The sequence below is a fragment of the Hyperoodon ampullatus genome (genome assembly GCF_949752795.1).
Source record: "Hyperoodon ampullatus genome assembly, chromosome: 12".
Lineage (NCBI taxonomy): Eukaryota > Metazoa > Chordata > Mammalia > Artiodactyla > Ziphiidae > Hyperoodon > Hyperoodon ampullatus.
In genome coordinates, this window is record NC_136925.1 from 49,835,598 (window position 1) to 49,858,257 (window position 22,660).

Consider the following 22,660-nt stretch of genomic DNA (forward strand, 5'->3'; position numbering starts at 1 on the left):
ACCCCCTCCTTCAAATAATCATGACAATTTTCTATTAGATTTGAGTCTAAGTGTTCAAGGTTTTCTTAGTTTTGGTTGGTTGGTTTTTGTTTCAGTTTTGTTTTTTACTTCCAGTTTGAGATAATTGATATATAACACTACATAAGTTTAAGGTGTACAGCATAATGATTTGACTTACATAATCAGGAAATGATTACCATAAGTTTAGTGAACATCTATCATCTCATATAGATACAACATTAAACAGAAAAAATAAATTTCCTTGTGATGAGAATTCTTAGGATTTGTTCAACAATTTTCATATAACATAAAGCAGTGGTAATTATATTAATCATATTGTACATTACATCCCTACTACTTACTTATAACTGAAACTTTGTACATTTTGACCACCTTTACCGCCATAAAGATATTACACTATTATTGACTATATTCACCACTATATATTTCATCACGTTGACTCATGTATTTTGCACTGAAAGTTTGTATCTCTTAATTTCCATCTCCTATTTCACTCATTCCTCCACCGCACTTCCCTCTGGCAACCACCTATCTATTGTGAATCTATGACTGTTATGTTTGTTCATTTGTTTCATTTTTTAGATTCCTCATAAGTGAAACCATGTTAACTTTTTTATCTTCTACAAATTAGTAAATGATGTTTTTCTTCACATATTCACATTCATAGACAGTGCAGCCTTGTTGCTGTAGTTGTTCATATTTGACCAAATACTAATCATATTAACTTCAAAAATATTTTTTGAATAAAGCAACATACAGGAAAAACCTTAAACATAAGGATAAGTTTTGTGGATAGTTATAAAAATCTCATTTTACAATAAATTCCAGAACTTACCATACAAAAAAAAAAGTGAAATCATATGGTATTTATTTGTCTTTCTCCATCTGACTTATTTCACTTACCATAATACTCTCTAGGTTCACCCATGTTGTCATAAATGGCAAGATTTCATTCTATTCTATGGCTGAGTAATATTTCATTCTATACCTATACCACATCTTCTTTATCCATTCATATATCAGTGAATGTTGAGAGTTTCATAAGTGTTGAATTTTGTCAAATGCTTTTCTGTATCTATTGAGATGATCATATGATTTTTATTCTTCAATTGTTAATGTGGTATATCACAACAACTGATTTGCAGATACTGAACCATCCCTGCATCCCTGGGATAAATCCACTTGACCATAGTGTATGATCCTTTTAATGTATGGCTGAATTTGATTTGCTAGTATTTTACTGAGGATTTCTGCAGCTACATTCAGTGATATTGGCCTGTATTTTTTATTTTTTTTCACAGTCTTTTGTTGTGGAATCAGGGTGATGCTGGCCAAACAGACTGAATTCTGATGCATTCCTTCCTCTCAAACTTGTAGTAGTTTGAGAAAGAAAAGCATTAACTCTTTAAATGTTTGGTATAATTCACCTGTGAAGCCATCTGATCCTGGACTTTTGTTTGTTGGGAGTTTTTAAAAATTACTGATTCAATTTCGTTACTGGTCATCTGTCTGTTCATATTTTGTATTTCTTCCTGATTCTGTCTTGGGAGATGGATAAATTCCTAGAAATATACAATTTCTTCTAGGTTGTCCACTTTATTGGCATATAATTGTTCATAGTAATATCATGATTTCTGTGGTATTGACTGTAACTTCTTTTTCATTTCCAATTTATTTGGCTCCTCTCTTTTCTTGAGAAGTCTGGCTAAAGGTTTATCAATTTTATTTATCTTTTCAAAAAACCAGCTCGTAGTTTCACTGATCTTTTCTATTGGTTTCTTAATCTCTATTTCTGCTTTAATTTTTAGTATTTCTTTCCTTCTATTAAATTAGGGTTTGTTTGTTCTTTTTCTACTTCCTTTGAGTCGGCATTTGTTGTTTTGCTTTTTTAATATGTCTGGTGTGTATTGTTTATTAATTGAGAAAAATTATAGTAGGAATATCCTAAAAGGAAAACATCCTTGCAAGACAATTCACAGGGAACACTGGTATTTGTCTTTTACTAAGTTTATTTTAAAAATAAAAATTTAGAAATAAAAGAAAGGAGGGAGAAAAATTAGGAAAGGCTGCTGGTTGTAACTGAATATAGATTAAGGTCTGGATGAAGTAATTTGAGAGAGATATTTCAAATCTATACATTGTTAGTTAAATCATTTCTTACCTTTTGACAGCTTCGGTCAATAGGGTCCACTGGAGTAGATTTGGGATGGGTTACTCTAACATCATCTCTTCCACATTCCAGATTGGCCCATAATTCAGTTAAAAGTGCATTAATAAATCCTAAGAAGAATTTTACATCATATTTATAATATACTACTTCTTTGGATTATGGAGGAAAGGCATAATTATCCTTCTGACAAGACTGGTCCACACTGACAGAAGACATACTTGTATCCTGTATAAGAAATAACCTCTAACCTTGGTAGAAATTATATCTGCTATTGTTAATATACATTTATGATGCCTCATTATCATATAACTGCAATGCCTAAACTCTCAAAGACTATTTCCCTAGAGGACTGAATTTTGAGCCCCCGTTTTTATCCTTTAGCAAATAACCTCTCTGAGCATGTTTTCCTGAAAAAAATAAGGTTTACATGTTACTCAGCAAATAAGCTAATAGTGAAATGCAGCCTGAAAGCTGAGGTGTATGTGTGTAAAGAAGGAGGTATCCTGGAGGCACAGTAAACGTCCAAAGAGTGTGTGTTCCCTTTCTTTAGTGTAATAATTTTTTTGCATTTCCATATGCTTAGAACAATTCTCCACTTCATACAACTTCTGGCTCTATACAGTCTTTAAATTCTCCTGAGTCAGATATATAAATCTAAATGAAAGTGATTATTAAGCCCAATTATCAAATTCCTTTATGAGGAATCAAAGCATATGGAAAGGTGCAAAACAGAACACCTAATCATAAATCAGTAAGTTCGTAATAACACATTAGAGCAGAAAGGGTCCTCTGGCTAATGGAAAACATATAGGCTCTGAAATCGAAAATAGCAGTGTTCAAGTTACAAATCTGCCAGCTTGTTAGTTACATGTCCTTGAATCTTTTGACTTCTAAGAGCATCGGTTCCCGATTTGAAAGCTGAAAAAATTGTTGCATTTGAGGGTTACCATAAGTATAAATGGGATGATATACACAGAGGTCCTAATATAGTACCAAGACATCAGAGGAACCTGAGCAGTGTTAGTCTTCCTCCCTTTGTCCTATGAAAAACTGCATTTAATCCTCTCAAGAAAATTTGGATACTATGAGGTTTAGAAGCTTAATAACTTGAGCAACAAGAAAATCTGGGATTGAATCCAGTCTTCAAATGCTTCCATTAATGTGTCCCTCAGTGCTATAAATAAACTGGATTTTATTTTAAGTAAAAGAGTAAGTGGCTCAGCTTAGGGCAGCTTCTGCAAGAAATGTGTTTCATAAGTATTCCAAATTGGTCCAGCCAAAAAATATTTAAGATACACTATAGAAAAATATTTACATTTGAGGAGAGAATCAACAGTGACCACTGATGTTATGATTCTTCACTTCTAAGACTTAAATGTAATCACAGCATCTCTATTAGAGATTATATCTTGTTTCTGGTTCAGGGTTCAGATAACCTTAATATACAATATATTAAATCTCCCAATGTTAGAATGTCTTAAAAATCCAATCTGTAGTAGATAATATTCAATACATGCCAACTACAAACTCCAAAAATAGTGAAAATTAAGTGGGTGAGAGAGAATCTTTCAAGAAAAGAAGAGAAAAAGGAATAAGAAAATGGTATGTATATGTGATAACTATTATGACTGGAAATCTTGATTTATATATAATTCCCTGAAACTGAGCATTAAATCCTATCAGATGCAATTATACTAACAGAGGATGACAAACTTTTGATTTATAACATGAAGGTTTCTTAAAGCCATCAAATATATCTCAGTTTAGGTCATTATGTGCCATTGTTCTGAGGAAAGAAAAAATTTATATATATTTTTACAGAGAAAAAAAAATTCCTAGTGGGATTTCATGGAAGAGAAAAGGTAAAAAGGAAATCCCAATAACATTCTTTTACCTAAGGCCTAACTTGGGAAAAAGAACTTTACAGTGATAATACCTGATACTTGATCATGGCAGTTAAATTTTGTATAGACTCACTCATTTTACTTAAATTATAATTCTAAAGAACTTACCTGAATTTTGTAGTGCTATTGCACCTGCTGCTGTTGATGCCACTTGTGTAAGCAGAACTCCACAGCCAAACTTTTTATGCCTGCTGGTCTAACATAAATAAGGAATAATGAGAAGCAGGAAAACACAGCATGCTAATATTTTACTTACATGTTACATGTAGAGTTAGTGATTTCTTTATTAAAATGCTGGACAGTGTTTCAAGGAAAGATAACAAGAGCAGAAAAAACTCAAACTATAACAATCAGTGAGTTAATACTAATGTAATATTTTTGATAATCTTGTTTCAGAGATCTAGGTTTTGGAACCAGCCCTAAAATTATGTTGCTTCATGACCCTAAACAAGTCACTATGTCTCTAAGTCTCTTTATATATAAAATAAGGGACTTTGGACCAGATGAAGAGAAACTCCTTCCAATTCTAATTTCTGTTATCTTCCTATTTTATTCTTTAGGTTGGTTCTTTGATAATAAATTCTCATTAATTAGTCTGTATTGACTGCCAGTTTTTTAACTGGGCTTTCAAATAAACAACTTTAAAAAGAATAATGGTATCTTCTTCAAAATGACGGTTTTAGAGGCAATGTGATTTTTTTCCTAAAGAAGGAAGTTATATATACGCACACGCGCACACACACACAATCCTCATTTAATATACAGGTTTCTAAACAACATTGTAGAAAATCTTAAATAATTTATTTCACAAAGAATATCATCCATGTATTCATGGTACAGTTCAGAAGTATCTCTTAGCAGAAATCAGAATAAGAAAATAAAGACGTTATAAAATATTCCTCCTTCCTCAGACTTTATAGGTCAGCCTGATCTCAGACAAAGTGTTTGACTTCTAAACAGAGCTAACCATTTAGAATTTGTATTTTTCAACATTTCACTAAAAGGATAAGGATATGTTTTTATTAAATTTTTAAAATATAAACTATACATTCCATATTAAGGGCAAAAAAAAAAAAAAAAAAAGGCAGGGGGGGACTAAAAGACCATGGGAAAGAATTAGGTTTATTTCTTAAAATTTTTTGCTGCTCATCTCTCTATAAATTTGCCTTCCTTTTCCATTTTTATTACACTTATTTTCCATTTTCCTTAATTTATCATCCATTAGTTCCACAGTGGGATAACACAGAAGTACAGCAAGATAAATGTCTATCTTTTTTCCCACTTGCCTTCTTCCATGACAATGGAAAAAAAACCTTACTTATCAATCATCCCAAAGGACACTGCTGATTCAGATATTAGTAGCCACAGGGGTCTTCCAGATCAACACTAAATACTAAAAAGGAAAGGCAGAGGAAAACTTCAGAGAAGCTAGAGGGGCTTCACTAAACAAGACTTAGATTTCATGGACACGGTTAAGACTAATCTGAGTTCTAGTATTACTACCATCAATAACTACATGTGTGAACACAAGCAGATCATTTATAACCGGCCTGGATCTCCAATTTCTCTTCAGCAAAATTAAGGAAAGTCTTGTTGCTTTCTTACAAGATAACTGAGAATCTAAATGTTCAAAAAATGTCTTGAATGGTGTAAATCAACATTAAACTATTGTACTAAATTATATGGTTGTAAGTTACTGATGTCCAGGGAACAACATCTTCTATTACAACGAACAGTATATTACAAAGGAAGACCAGATTGTTTAAAAATTTATGAATATAAAAAAATGACATCTAGTCCTAGGTATATTATCACAATAGTAAAAAGCTATGTCTACATGGTCTCAAGAATCTGAATGAGAAAGAAAAAGGTCTTTCAGTCGCTTGAATATTTTCAAAAATGGAAAGGAAAAAAAAAAAGGGAAACCCAAATGGTTAACTAGTACACAAGGAGAAATTCAAACTCACCAGCAGATCAAAACACAATTTATGTAAACTAAAAGCCTGAAAACCTTCTATATTTGCTATAATCTGAATGTCTATCTCCTCTCAAAATTCCTATGTTGAAATACTAAGCCCTGGAAGGAATGGTAGGAAGTGGAGCCTTTGGGAGGCTATTAGGTTGTGAAGGTATAGAGTGCTCATGAATGGAATTAGTGCTCTTATAAAAAAAAGATCCCCAAGAGGCCCTAGCCCCTTCTGCTAGGCTACAATAAGAAGTCTGAACATCAAGAAATAGCTGCCAGAGATAAAGGAAACACTTTTAAAAGCATATCTATGATCCTAAGAAGCCCTGACGTCTAGGGATATTTACTGTAACAGCAAAATGATGAATATATCTCAATGATCTCTGTCTGATAAAGGGCTAAATTTATAGTAAATTTTATTTAACAGTACCAATAACAAAACCCCTCTACAAATATATTTATTCTTCCAAAATGTGAACTCTAAACTCCCAATGACACATACACTTAGACCCAAAAGGTTTTTCTCCTGGAATTCCACCGAGTTTTTGTATAGCCAGATGTTTGATATCATATTTATAAAACATCTAGATGATTAACTGAGTTTTTCAATTTCATCCAGTTGTTTCAGCCTGTAAAATACTCATAGATACCAACATCAACTCTCTAAAGCTTTCCTGAAAAAATATCGTTAAATATTACAATGCTATATGGTTTTTTAATTGAGGTTTAATAATCTCTTCACACAAAGAAAACAGAATAATGTTCTTAATGGCTTTTACAGAAAGGAAAGTTCCTTTTGCCTGTGGCAGATGGTAATTCTCACCTGTAATTCTTTTGCGTATTGGTTGAACATAAATGTCACACATTCATTGACAGCACCTGTTCTTTGAAGAAGTTGTAGTCCTTTGGGAGTGGCAGCAAAATTTAGTAAATCGTCTAACAAATTCTCTTCCCAAGCCATACTGAAACAGGTAAAAAGAAAGGTATGAACGTTTTTATTGTACTCAAAACTGAAAACAACAACAACAAAAAAAAAACAGCTTAATACTACTAACAATTAAATTTATAGAGTACACATTGGCTATAAAGTACTCAAATGTTTAAAAATAAAATAAACATCATGGTTTCCTTGACAGTGAGTTGTTTTTCTTATTTCTTCTATCCAATAATTTTCCTTCACTAAATGAATCAAGTATTAACTGAACATGTCAGCATTTTCATTACACCTAGATTCTCTCAACCAGGTCTTAATTTCATTCTGTTTTCCTATTATAATTCTGCTGTGTCTGGATTCCCCAAGCCCCAACTCTCCATTATTTCTATACTTTCTTTTCATTAAGGAGTATCTGTCTTCTGACTTTCTAAAGCATATCAGGCATTTTATCTTTATTGTCATTGGTTCTTAGTCTTACTTTTGGAGAATAACATTTTTTCTCAAAATACTTCTAAAAGACCAGTAATATTATCCAGAGAAAAAGAAAAGACAAAGTAAACAACTTGAAACATTCAGAAGACACACAGTAAATAGGAGAGTCAGAGCTAGCAATTTGGAAACACAGGAGAGGATATCAGCACTTCATCTGAAGTATCAGAAGTAAGAGAAAATTTTCTATCCACCCTACTGGATATTCCTATTTGCCTAGAAAAAAAACTGGATATTAAAATAGGTCAAAATCAAATGTTTATATTACATTGATTTAGATGTTCACAAAAATGTTAATGAGATTTCTTTCCTAAATAAAAGACAAAGCATCCTGAAAAGAAGCCATTTGTCTCTACAACCTATTTCCTCTTCAAAAGCAGCTGTGAGTCTAGAGGTTAGCCATTGTGCAAACTTGAGGGGAAAAAAACCCCCAAAAAACATTAATAATGAAAAAGAAAAGGAGGCTGGGTCTCAAACCACATCAGTGAGTCAATGCCTGGATAGTATTCCATGAGACTTCTTGCTTTATGGGAAAAAGAAAGCCTTACTGAGCTATCTGCAATCAGACACATTCTTAACTCATGTACTCTGCAAATACTAACTAAAGCCAAGTATATTTAGCAATATTAGTAACATACAGGATAAAACTTAAGGCAAAGCAGTAATGAAATATTATATAATAAAAGTTCCCAAGAAACAGTGAATTATGTTCCTAATAGCATAAAATATAAGTATGTAAAACAAAACCCCAGAATTACAAAGACAAATGGACAAATCAACTTTTATAGTGAATGATTATACATATGCCGACAAAACAAAATATTGGTGGAAATATTAAAAACTTAGAATATCTCTACTTCCAATAAAAAACATAAAATAGTCTTTTCAAGCAAGGACAGATTTTTGTTTTGATTGACCCTGTACTACAACACAAAATCTCAACCAACCTAAAAGGATACATATTATGCAATCTATATTTTCTGAAAATAACAGAAATGAATTAGAAGTCAACAGTAAAATATAGTAGTAAGAAAAAAAAAACTATGTTTGGAAACTTAAATGTATTCCAAATATTTCATGGATTTAAAGAGTAAAATCAAGATAGAAATTTCTCAATATTTATAAGAGCTTAATAATGAAAGTACTACCTATCAACATGTATTAAAGTTAGAATGGCTGATGTAGGTTCCTTCTTTTAATATCCATTCTCAATCCCCTTCCACTTGTTTTCCTGTACTACTAAAGTGAGGGAAGGAGAGATGATAGAGAGGGAAAGAGAACATTAGCAAAATCAAAAACTGGTCTTTGCATAAACTAATGAAAATAAATTGGAGGGGGGAAGCAAAAAATACTAAGAATCAAAAAATGAGAAATAACTACAGCTAAAGAATTTTTTTAACATCATAAGAATACTTTGTACAAATTAACACTGAAAAAGTAAATATTGATTAAAAAATACGTTTTTTAGAAAATATAGCAAAAGTCACTCAAGCAGAAATAAAAACCTTGAATAAACTATTAGCCATTAAAGAAATTGTTTTTAAAAAGTCTACCCCAACTACCCCCAAGTAAAAACACAGGCAAAAAACTTACAGGTTGTGTCATATAATTCTGAGAAAGTTAATATACTTTAGTTTATTGTTTCTCCTATTAACCTAGCATTTAATTCTCCCTTCAAATTATAGTGAAGACACTCAATGTTTCAAAACAGAAGGAAGATCTAAGCTACTGAATTTGTTTATCATCCTTGGAGAACCCTCCTCCTTAGGACAATAGGCAACGGTCACACTGCTTTATTAGCTTATGAGAACTCCGATTTTTGAATGGTTAGATATTATAGAGTGTATAGTATAGACACTCTCATGGCAATTAAGTTTTAGGCGTTTATTTCTTTGGGATCATAGGCTGTTTTTGCAGATCAAAGATTCCCCCGTTACTTCAACCTCTAGTTTTACCAAAGGTCCCTTGGTAATTGGTTGGGGCAGGTTGGGCATCATTGGTTTTTTTGTGATTACATTCTTCTCTACAGTCACCCTAAGGATGGCCCCTAAGTAATTTGCAGTCACTGAAATCACTGATATCAAACTAGCCTCGTAGAAATTTCATCTGGGGTTGCATTTCAAAGTCTAGATTTAAGACATACCGTAAGATGACTACAAAGCAGCTTCTATATTCTCTATAGTATTGTAAGCACCAGTAAATGAAAGGATGGAGAGGAAATCTCCAACATATACTGTCAGAAAATAAGATCAAAATGCCTAACATTAGTCTGTCAGAGGCTCAAAAATATAGATTTTAACAACTTACTCTTCATTTTACCCTACTCAGTAAGACTAAGATCTCAGTCTTACCATCACTGTCCTTATTTAGAAACTAGTGCCTGGTGGTAGGAGAACTGTTATTCATTCACTAATTCAACCAAGCTATCAAGCACCTGCTACATGCTGGAGACAAGCTAGTCTAGTTAATTGGCCAAAATAATTTTATGCTCAAGTTTTACTAAACTACAATGGAACAAATAATACCCATCTCATACCAAACTTTTCAATCAATGCAGAAGATACTCAACAACTCCATGAGATCATTTGATTTTGATGACAAAAATGAAAACAGTTCTATTTTATCAAAAACTATTAAACCTTTGTTTCTAAGACAGTAATATCAGATACTGAAGGAACCTCCTTTTCCTCTAGAATCAAGTTTACACATGGAGCACATTCCCCAGTTTAACACTGCTTGCCTCTCTCCACCTAATCACTCACTCCTCCCCACTGAAGAGGGGACTCAGGAAATTTGTAGGATGACCTAAGCATGATTGGATAGGCAATGCCTCTCCCCCAGTCCACCACTTCTTTGTGACCCAGCTGCCTGTAGGAAGCACACAGTCTGCTTAGTTCTACTACATAGTTAAGTTTGATCTTTGTAAGCTCTGTCTCTGGGGGTGATGGAAGCCTATCCACTGCTGATAGTGAAAGAAGGGTAAATCTGTCTAATTCTTCTGATCTTGGGAAGCCTATGTTATTCAGTGTTTTGATTTCCTTGACTTCTTTATCTCTATTAATTGGTTCACAACACAGGAGAGAAGGAGTGACATATAATTTATTAGTTCCCTCAGACTCTAACATCAGAATCTAAAAATATTACTGACAGTAAAACGTGTTAAATACATTGACTATGTTCCCTCTCACTGCTAGTCTGTTGACCACACTATCTCTTCCACCTGAAATAATGTTCTCCCATTTTTAGACAGTTAATATCCATGTATCCGTTTTAACTTAGTTTAATAACAACTTCTTGAGGAAAGATTTCTCCAAGTTAGCTCCCAAAGGACCCTGAATGACCCCTATCATAAATTTAGCATGCTACATTGCCGCACTGTATTAACTTATTTGTATTTTACACTACACAATAAGTTCTCTAAGGTATATAGGTATACTCAGAACTCAGCAAAGTACTTGGTCCAATAAATGGCTGAATGAATGAGTAGAAAATGAACGCATGAATGAAAACAATAAATCACAGATCGAAGAAAACAGACCTAGAAATTACCTGAAAAATGAATTGCAGCAACATTTTTACTCACCCCCTCATGCAAAGAAAAAGATGGCAGTTGATTTAAGTTTCACAACTATATCAGAAAAAAAAACTATAACTGATTTTTAGAAAATTAACTATTTGTTGAACAATTACATCATTAAGGAAATGTAAAAGGCTTTGACTTTTTTGTTTGTTTTTGAGTTAAACTATGCCTACCTAAAGAAAAATGGTGACTTTTTAACTTTCTCTTAACTAAACATCACTTAAAGTTCTAATTGTCTTTGTAGATTATGCCGACACTCAATTAAAAAGAGACTCCAGGAACACATCACCAGATCTTAATTTAAAAAATATATATATATATTCCGTATTAATCTGACTCCATATCCTACTGATATTTGTGAAAACAACATGGAAACATCTAAATTAAAAAATTACTATAAATACTGATTTAAATAATTCTCCAATGCCAAAATCTAAAATGTACCCCACACATTTTGGAAAGTTATAGTTTAAATGTAAATGGACTTCACTGGCATTTGAAAACATTCTACTTCTACTGAATTTCCAATTTTAGTATTTGGTGATTCTCCAAGTTTTCTGGAACCACTACAACATGTCACATTTCCTAACCCAAAATGTAAATACAGGTTGAAGTATAATAAATATTGCTATTTTTTCTTCTTTAAAAGGTACAAGTATATGTGATTGCTAAAGTTCCTCCTAGGTGTACTTTTCCTTGAACCTATATATTATATATATACATCTAGCTTCCTATAAAATGTGTTTGCCACAGTATTCTATTACATTTCTCATTTTGAAATTATTTCAGCAAATGTGAAAAAACAGATTTACTTACATGTTCTGGGATTTGTGGCTTATCGAAGAAACAGAATCAGAATGCTGTACTGGAGTAGGAATTCTTTCTGATAGCAAACTTGTCTAAAATATAACAAATTTACATTTTTTTTTTTTACTGATAGTGTTATTCATAAGCTCTCATGCAACAATTTTATATTTGACTCAATGTAATTAAAAATTAAATTACCTGCAAATTTTAAGTTATTTGATTCTTAACTATAATGTAAAGTATTTCATAAATGAAGTATATAAATGGGATGGGGGAAGATACTGGCATATACTATATGTCAAATATACTATATTTGACGGTTGCTACATTATGATCTCCAGTGTATGCAACAAAAACCCAGCTATCTGTAAAAATTGCTCAGAAATAACTTCCAAAGGGTCAGTCTATGCAAAGACAATTTATTCAAAGGCTCTCCTTTCAGAAGAAAAGACTTTGTAGTGCCCAGTTAGGTCACAGAGCTTCGTACTATGGGGAGAGGATGTACTGAAGTTATGTTGTGCCAAATAAGAAAGCATTATGTCCCCTGAACTACTATAGTGCTAAAGTCATCATATTTGCTCCAGTAAAATATTTTAACTGTAGTATGATATTATAATAGTGACCATATTTGAAATAAAGATTTGAAGAGAAGAAAAAAGAAGTTTGAAAATACTTACCTTCTTCCAAGCCTTTGCTATAGATTCATGCAAGCTATAAGGAATTAAAACCTGCAAGCCTTCACATGTACCATATATTTGATGACACACAGAAGTAAAAGCTCCTTTAACCTTGGGAAACATTTCCGATCCAGAAAAAATAGAAATATCTTCATCAAGAACTTTTTTCGAAAACTGGGCAATTATATGAGCACCTGTAGGACTAAAAGATGATACCTAAAGCACTGTATGTACTTCAAGTGACCTAATCTGACTGAACTGCTTTTCTCTGCATGGGTATATCACTAACTTGACTGTTTGGTAGTTAAGTTCACTTATTTCCATTTGTTTGAATTTTTTTTTAGTTCTACTTTTTAACTTTAACATTTAGTATATGAAACAGATACATGATTCCTAAGTTAAACCTAGGTACAATCAAGGAATAATCCCAGATGTTTCATACCGATACCTCCCGATCCATATACTTCTTCCCCTCCTCTAAAACTATCACTTTTCAGCTTATTCTTTTATCATTCCCTTTTGAAAAAGCAAATATAATTGTATTTATTCATATTCCATTCTACTATACAAAAGGTAGCATTCTATAAACATTCTTCTGTTTTGTTTTTTACTTCATATATTCTGATAATTCTATAGCAGTACATAAAAAATTCCTCATCCCCTTTTTACAGCTGCTAAGTACTCCTTTGTATAAACATAATTTAATCAACTAGCCTCTTATTGTTGGACATCTGAGATGTATCCAGTTTTTCGCTAATAAAGTTAGAAACTCTAACCCACTGCACAATGAGGATTCAGAAGACATTCTAACGTTTTATGCTTTATCTGTTTAACTTCAATGTGAGGGAGACGCTTTAAAAAAAAATCTAGAAATCATAAGGATAATGATTGGGAAAAACGACTACATACAATTAAAGGATGTCTACATAGCAGAAAAAACTTAAATAGAGAAGTGATGGACAATAAAAAGAAATCTTAGAACTCATGACAAAGGGTTAGTCTTCATAATTTTAAAAGAATTGTTATATATGGATAAGAAAAAGACTTCCAGGTTAACTCTGTCAGATTGAACACATACATTCACAACTACTCCCTCCTGAAATATTAAAATGCAAAAGTAAACAAAATTTTCAGAGGGCTCTTGCAGCCATCAAGGACAAGGAGAAAAAAAAAGGATATGATAGTAACAAAGTTTGGAACCTAGAATAAAAGAATAATTCAGAGCCTAGAAAAACTGAATGATCAGCCACAGAATAGAAAATGGAATCAACAGGATTTCATAGAACCTCTCAAAAAACTCAAATTGGTGGCACCAAAAATCTCTATAATTGGGGGTACAAGTGGGACTTAAGATAAAGATGCCTGAAACTCAGTTTAAGAAGGAACTTGACCTCCAGATTATTTTCACATTCCATGTAGTCACCCCTGTACCTCTTGGAAGTTAGGCAGAGATTAAAACTGATAGCAAGCAGCACAGGATTTAATCAAGTTTTATATACTAAAGCTTGAGACCCATCACCTTTTGCATTCAGTGGTCTTCTCTCACTAGGCTTATACTCTCTTCAGGCAGCTAACTGTAAGAGCCTTCTTTATGGACTCTGACCAGAACAAAGACAAGACTAAAGATACTTACATTAAAGGTTCCTCAAACAATACCATGGCAAGGTTCCCCCTTCAGCAAAGGCCAGAAGTGACAAGTCCCATTTCCCTGCATGAGTTTCAAGCGGCTTTTTACTAACTTTAATATAACTGAAGAAATCTAATTTAAAAAGTCAGAGACCAAGATAACAAATACAAAAGTCTATTTGAACAGAAAAATAAAATGACAAATGGAAACTTCATTACCTTCACAGAGGTAAGAAGAACTTACACTCATGAAACAAGAATAGGATGCTAGTGAGAACACTCTTGGACATAAAATAATAGCAATATTCTTTTTGATCCATCTCCTAAAGGTAATACAAGCAAAAATAAACAAGTGGGACCTAATTAAACTTAACAGCTTTTTGCACAGCAAAGGAAACCATCAATAAAATGAAAGACAGCCTACTGAATGGGAGAAGATATTTGTAAATTATATGACCAATAAGGGGTTAATATCCAACATATATAAACAGCTTATACAACTCAACATCAAAAAAAAAAAAAACCAAACCCAGATTTCAAAATGGGCAGAACTGAATAGACATATTTTCCAAAGAAAAAATGCAGATGGCCAATAGGCACATGAAAAGATGTTCAACACTACTAATCAACAGGGAAATGCAAATCAAAACCACAATGAGATTTCACCTCACACCTGTAAGAATGGCTACCATCAGAAAGAACACAAATAACAAATGTTAGGATGTAGAGAAAAGGGAACACTGTTGGTGGGAAATGTAAACTGGTGCAACCACTGTAGAAAACCATACAGAGTTTCTCAAAAAAATTAAAAATAAAACTACTATATAACCCAGCAATTCCACTCCTGAGTATATATCTAAAAGAAACAAAAACACTAATTCGAAAAGGTATATGCACCCCAGTGGTCATAGCGTTATTTACAATGGAAGCAACCTAAGTGTCCATCAACAGATGAATGGATAAAGAAGATGTGGTGTGTGTGTGTATACATATACACACACAGACACAAACACACAAACAGTGGAATACTACTAAGTCATAAAAACAAATGAATTTCTGCCACCTGTATCAATATCGATGGACTTGGAGGGCATTAGCCTAAGTGAAATAAGTCAGAGAGACAAATATCGTATGATATCACTTATATGTGGAACCTAAAAAATACAACAAACTAGTGAATATAACAAAAAAGCAGCAGACTCACAGATAAGAGAAGAAACTAGTGGTTACCAGTGGGGAGGGGGAGGCGCAATATAGGGGTGGAAGAGTGGGAGGTACAAACAACTACTGGGTGTAAGACAGGCTCAAGGATGTATTGTACAATATGGGGAATACAGCCAAGATTTTGTAATAACTGTAAATGTAAAGTAACCTTTAAAACTTGCATAAAATAAAAAACAAATTAAAATAATAGGGTGGTAGAGTAAGAATGTACTCTTAAAAAAGAACTAGAAATAAAAATTTCAGTAGAAGTGCTTGAAAATAAAGCAAGCTGAGGCAATTTCCTAGAAAGGAAAAAAAAAAAAAAAAAAAAAAGGCACAGAACAGATAGGGAAGTCTAAATTCCAATGAGAGTTTAAGAGAAAACAGATGATCATTGCCCCAACTTTTGGCCCCCAGCAACCACAAATTCACTTTGTTGCTATGAATTTGTCTATTTTTGACATTTCATATGAATAAAGTCATATTATGTAAAAACAAAGACAAAAAAGAAATGAAATCCAACTATTTTTCTTAAACTGAAAGACATAAATCTTCAGATTTAAAAAGTCCATCAAATAGGTTAAGAACAGAACTTCATCAAGAAACATCATAAAACTTCAGAATACTAACAGGCAACAGAAGACTGAAAAGCTTCCAGAAGGAGGTGGGGAAAAAGTCATCCTAGTGATGATGAAGGTCATTACAAGGATAAAAGCTATGCACCAGACCAAGCCAGGAACTAGTCTGAATAAAGTAGATCAGAAGGCTAAAAAAGTCTTTGATAAAAATTGATAGAATTTGTCTAGTATTTGAATATACTGAGAGAAGATATAATTAGTTAGGAAAGTTAAGTACACTGAAAATTAATGCCAACAAAAGAAATAAAACTAACTCCAAAGAAAACAAGTTGTGAAAGTAATGATATGGCTGGGCTGTGAAGGCTGCTCTTGGTAGGGTAGATACAGTATGATTCCAACCAAGACTATTGGCTCAACTATATTGCACTGATAGAGGGAAGGGAGAGACTAAGTGTGTACATGCAGGTGGGCTGGGGGAGATAAGGAGAGAGAGATATAAATCATTATAATAAGTCAATGAATAATACCTTAAACTAAAATCTAAAAGTATTATAAGCACATTATTTAATGATCTAGATGTAAGCTCTAAAGGAAACATCTAAAGCAGCCAAAAGTAGCTGCCTCTGGAGAACAAGGAACTTTTTATAATAAGCCTTGCATGTTCACTGTGTGCATACGTAACTCAGAGTCGGTGAAAAAAAAATCAAACTAAAAAAGTGGGCTGAAGCTATGAAAAGGAATCATTCCTATACACCAACAATGAAAGATCAGAAAGAGAAATTAAGGAAACAATCCCATTTACCATTGCAACAAAAAGAATAAAATACCTAGGAATAAACCTACCTAAGGAGGCAAAAGACCTGCGTGCAGAAAACTATAAGATACTGATGAAAGAAATCAAAGATGAGACAAATAGATGGAGAGATATACCATGTTCTTGGACTGGAAGAATCAATATTGTGAAAATGACTATACTATCCAAAGCAATCTACAGGTTCAATGCAAGCCCTATCAAATTACCAATGGCATTTTTCACAGAACCAGAACAAAAAATTTTACAATTTGTATGGAAACACAAAAGACCTTGAATAGCAAAAGCAATCTTGAGAAAAAAAAAACCGGAGCTGGAGGAATCAGGCTCCCTGACTTCAGACTCTACTACAAAGCTACAGCAATCAAGACAATACGGTACTGACACAAAAACAGAAATATAGATCAATGAAACAGGATAGAAAGCCCAGAGATAAAACCACACACCAATGGTCACCTAATCTATGAAAAAGAAGGCCAGAATATACAATGGAGAAAAGACAGCCTCTTCAATAATTGGTGCTGGGAAAACTGGACAGCTACATGTAAAAGAATGAAATTAGAAGACTTCCTAACACCATACACAAAAATAAACTCAAAATGGATTAAAGACCTAAATGTAAGGCCAGACACTATCAAACTCTTAGAGGAAAACATAGGCAGAACACTCCTTGACATAAAAAACCACAGCAAGATCTTTTTTGACCCACCTCCTAGAGTAACAGAAATAAAAACAAAAATAAACAAATGGGACTTAAAAGCTTTTGCACAGCAAAGGAAACCATAAACAAGATGAAAAGACAACCCTCAGAATGGGAAAAAATATTTGCAAATGAAGCAATGGACAAAGGATTAATCTCCAAAATATACAAACAGCTCATGCAGCTCAATATCAAAAAAAACAAGCAACCCAATCCAAAAATGGGCAGAAGACCTAAATAGACATTTCTCCAAAGAAGACATACAGATGGCCAAACACATGAAAAAATGCTCAACATCACTAACTATTAAAGAAATGCAAATCAAAACTACAATGAGATCTCACCTCACACCAGTCAGAATGGCCATCATCACAAAATCTACAAACAATAAATGCTGGAAAGGGTGTGGAGAAAAGGGAACCCTCTTTCACTGTTGGTGGGAATGTAAATTGATACAGCCCCTATGGAGAACAGTATGGGGGTTCCTTAAAAAAAACTAAAATAGAACTACCATGTGACCCAGAAATCCCACTACTGGGCATATACCCAGAGAAAACCATAATTCAAAAAGACACATGCACCCCAATGTTCACTGCAGCACTATTTACAATAGCCAGGGCATAGAAACAACCTAAATGTCCATCAACAGAGGAATGGATAAAGAAGATTCGGTACATACATACAATGGAATATTACTCCGCCATAAAAAGGAACAAAATTGGGTCATTTGTAGAGATGTGGATGGACCTAGAGACTGTCACAAAGAGTGAAGTCAGTCAGAAAGAGAAAAACAAATATTGTACATTAACACATATATGTAGAATCAGAAAAAATTGGTATAGATCTTATTTACAAAGCATAAATAGAGACAAAAATGTAGAGAAAAAACGTATGGATACCAAGGGTGACAGGGGCAAGTGGGATGAACTGGGAGAGTGGGATTAACATATACACACTATTGATACTATGTATAAAATAGATAACTAATGAGAACCCACTGCATAGCACAGGGAGTTCTACTCAGTGCTCTATGGTGACCTAAATGGGAAGAAAACCCAAGACAGAGGGGATATATATATACATATAGCTGATTCACTTTGCTGTACAGTAGAAACTAACACAACATTGTAAAGCAACTCTACTCCAATAAAATTTTTAAAAATAAAAAATAAACTGAAAAAAAAAAGAAGTGGAAATAACCAAAAACCGTATCTCCATAGGAGCAATGAGATGCTCAAACACAACAAGAGTTGGTCAATATGAATCAAAACAAGGTCATTCACCCATTAGCTTGTCAAAATATAGTCAAACTGATGATGTAGTCTTGACAAGAATATGGAAAGAGGGGTACTCTTCATGCTTCTCACACACTGCCAGCAAGAAGGTAAAATCCTACAACACTGGAAAATCATCTGGTAGTACCCATGAAATATAAAATATACATGCTGCTCTGACTCAGCAATACCATTTTTAGGGCAGTCTACTTTGAAATTAAAAAAAGGCTAGTATATAAGGTATTTCATAAAGAAGACAAATTTTTCATATATTACTAATTGACCTAATAGATAAGTTTGTTCAAAATAATAATTGCAAACAAGTATTTGATGATTATACCTATGGAACAGTGAAATGACGGCAAAGTTATAAGGGATAGGAAGGAGCTGGGAGTATTCTTATAAGGTTCTTGCACTACCTGTTAAGTGGTATAGTGTTATTTGAAAGAAGATTTAATACCAGTAGTTACAGCTAATTCAGTTGTAAATATGTATTACAAACATAAGGGCAACCACTAAAAAGAAAAGTATAATTGATATGCTAGGAAAGAAGAAGACTGAATCATAAAATGCTCAGCTCAATTAAAACCAAAGAAGGTATACGCAGGTGTCCATACACATCTGCCTCCCATTGCTCATGAGAGCCCAGTAAAATAAGAATATAGCTGTATAAAAGGGAAAACCCCTGAACAATGGCAAGAATGGGAAGAGAAAGAGGTTTTAAAGACTTCTGGGAGAAGGCAGACAGGGAGGGAGCAGCTCCAGACTACAGAGGCAGAGAAACCCACAGTAAAAAAAAAAAAAAACCCTGCCTGGAATGCAGAAGAGAAGAGCCCATGATGGAGCTCTGAGCTCAGAGTCAGCAAATGCAGTGCAGCCCAAAGTGGGGAGGAGTCTGATCTGCCCCTGCTCCACACTCACCTCAGGAGCATGAGCAGCTTTTATACCAGGGCAAAATGCTGAACAAATGTTTAGGGAAAGTGAAGGCTTCTCCAGAGAGAGAAGTGAGCGCCTAAGATAAAAGTCTTCTTTATTCTGGCATCTGAAATGTCCTCAACATAATAGAAAATTCCCAGCAGTGCCCTTATTCTCTCAGAGAAAATTTGCCAATCAACTCACCACACTGGTCCACACAGAGCTGCTGATCAAAATCCTGTTCAGGAAAGGTCTAGCTGGAAACTCTCCAACTTATAAAAACTAAGTGGCAGAGCCCTTGTCTACATCCATTTTTTCTTAAAGAACCAATAACATGAAGAGCTGAACCCAAAGAAGAGAACTCAAGCAATAGAAAAGAACAGCTAACTACTGGGCTGAGAGTGATTTGGGAAGAATATCACATCAAATAAGCAAGAATAGAAGATCAGGAAAACAGATTACTCATGGAAGATTAAACCACATACTTATCTCAGCACCCTCCCCTCGAGCCCCAGAAAAACAGGGACCAAGAAATAAAGAGATATAAAGCCACAATGGAAAAGAGAAGAAAGAACAATAGCCAAAAGACGTTAGCAGGTGGAAACCTGCTGGAAAGTCAGGTGGAAACCTGACTTAGAGTTGGAAAGCAGCAGTGAGACATGTGGTAACTGAGGAGCAGCCCAGGAAGCAGCAGACCTGCAGAACTGAGCAGAAGCGAGGCACAGCCCAAGCCCAGAGGTCTCAGGCACCAACAACAGCCCAGGGCAGGATGCAGGTGAAGCTGAACACAGGAGGAGGAGTCTAAGGTCTCCCAACCCATAGCCCCTATTCCCCATCCTGCCAAAAGACTAGAGGTTTATTCTCTTGAGTGGTGAATACCATAGCCATTAACCACATTTAATTTTTTTAATTTAAAAGCAAATAAAAGTTACAACTCAGTTCTGCCACACTAGCCATATATTAAGTGCTCAACAGCCATAAGTGTCTAGTGGTAACCTTACTAGACAGTTCAGATCTAGAACATTCCATCATCACATAAAGCTCTACTGGACGAAGCTGCTCTGGGGAAGGTAAGCCTAAGAGGCTCAGAGCTGGAAGCCAGGCATAGCTGAGGACAGCCATGAGGTGCCCAACTAGACAGGGAGTTCGAGCGGGGCTGAAGGCAGCATTCTGGACCAGAAGGGCCCCTCCCCAACTAAACTACAGGATCTGGGAAGCCAGGCATGGAAAACCTGGCCCATTTGACAAGCTTAAAAAATACCAAACCAAGTATTCTTAGAAAGTAAAAATCGCTATCAAAATAAATCCAAGAACATCTCCTATGTAACAAAAAAGATAAAAAAGGCAGGACTATGAGGGAAAAGCTAAGGGACCCAGAGGATCACACCTGGAAATTCAACATCCAATTCACAGGAGCACCAAAAAAGAGAAAACAGAAGCAGAGAATGTGATCAAACTCACAACAGAAGCCAAGTCCCCTGTGCCAAAGAATGCAAGTCCTCTCCCTAAAATTGTCCAGCTAATGCCTGAGAAAAGGAAAAAAGGCCCAGAGTAAGTCATACCCTCAAGAAACATCAGGTCCTGGAAAGTTTCAGAGGTAAAAAAGGCTCCTGGGGACTTCCCTGGTGGCACAGTGGTTAAGAATCCACCTGCCAATGCAGGGGACACGGGTTCAAACCCTGGTCCGGGAAGATCCCACATGCTACGGAGCAACTAAGCCCGTGTGCCACAACTACTGAGCCTGCGCTCCAGAGCCCATGAGCCACAGCTACTGAAGCCCGTGCGCCTAGAAGCCTGTGCTCCACAACAAGACAAGCTATCGCAATGAGAAGCCCGCGCACTGCAAGGAAGAGTAGCCCCCGCTTGCCACAACTAGAGAAAGCCCATGCAGCAACGAAGACCCAATGCAGCCAAAAATAAATAAATAAAGTTCATCACTTTACTCCTTTGTAGTGGATATTATAAAAAAATTTTTTTTTAAAAAAGGCTCCTGAGAAAGAAACTCAGCCATGGAACTTGGCAATAGTGGATGCAGGAAGGCAATGTAACAATGTTTCCAGTCTCCCCACCTAGCCAAGCTATCAACCAACTATGAAAATGTATTTATTCTGTTCAAAGGTAGGAGTTCAGAAAGCTCATCTTCTACAAAACTTAAGTACTTGAAGAAAACACAAGGCACAAGTCCACTTTTTATAAGGCACATGTGCACACACTAAAAGCTAACTAACCCTTAGTGCCTCACATGTAGTAATTGGCTTAAAGTTTTGACAGCCCTGTGAGTCAGGTAGTGCTGATTATCCCTAACTCACAGGTGAGGAATGACTGAGCGGTGGAGCTAGGATGTGAACCCAAGTAGTCTGAACCAGGGCTCATGCGACTAACCCTCACTCAGTGCTGCCTCTCAATTTAGTTACTAATGCTCTGTTCCTCCTTCCCAAGTTCACTGTCAGTAGTATGTGTTACTTTTGTATAGCAGAAAAAAGAAATTTTTCATTAGTGCAAAATAGGTCAAAAATAAAACAAAAAGAAAAAAACTACTTCTCTTATACTAAATCAAAGTTACAGAAATCCAAGCCTCAAAGTCTCCATCTATATAATGAAGATGACCACAGAGGCCCCCTCCTTAGCCACTGTGAGGATTAAACAGTGACCCATGAAAAGACCTTGGTCCTGTGTGACTATTATCAGAAAGACAGTATGTTCCCAGATGTAAACAGATTAAAACACGCGATGGGGAAAAAAAAATACAGATGGCAGAAAAAATGTGGAACACACAAAAAAAGGGAAGAATAAAGGCAAAATAGAAAACAGTAAAAAATACGGTAGATATTAATCCAATCATATCAAATCACTCTAAATGCCAAGAATTAATTAAAAGAAAGACTGTCAGACTAGATAAAAAAACAAGACTCAGTTATGTGGTACCTATAGAAGCGCATTTTAAATATAATGACAAAGATAGATTAAAAGTAAAGGGATGAAGAAAGACACATGCTGACAATCAA

The 22,660-nt window shown here is 34.6% G+C and overlaps 1 protein-coding gene across 2 annotated transcripts in view; it reads right to left on the minus strand.

Moving 5' to 3' along the window:
* The window catches only part of TBC1D32 (TBC1 domain family member 32), a gene marked incomplete at its 5' end in the record, with an annotated part of 177,787 nt that overhangs the window by 99,305 nt on the left and 55,822 nt on the right, over window positions 1-22,660 (minus strand). For both annotated transcript variants that reach the window (XM_079716346.1, XM_079716345.1), the window contains 5 exons: window positions 2,183-2,301; window positions 4,204-4,291; window positions 6,885-7,023; window positions 11,881-11,963; window positions 12,549-12,750. In XM_079716346.1, coding sequence (XP_079572472.1) covers window positions 2,183-2,301; window positions 4,204-4,291; window positions 6,885-7,023; window positions 11,881-11,963; window positions 12,549-12,750 — 631 coding nt within the window. The remainder of the gene's footprint in view (window positions 1-2,182; window positions 2,302-4,203; window positions 4,292-6,884; window positions 7,024-11,880; window positions 11,964-12,548; window positions 12,751-22,660) is intronic.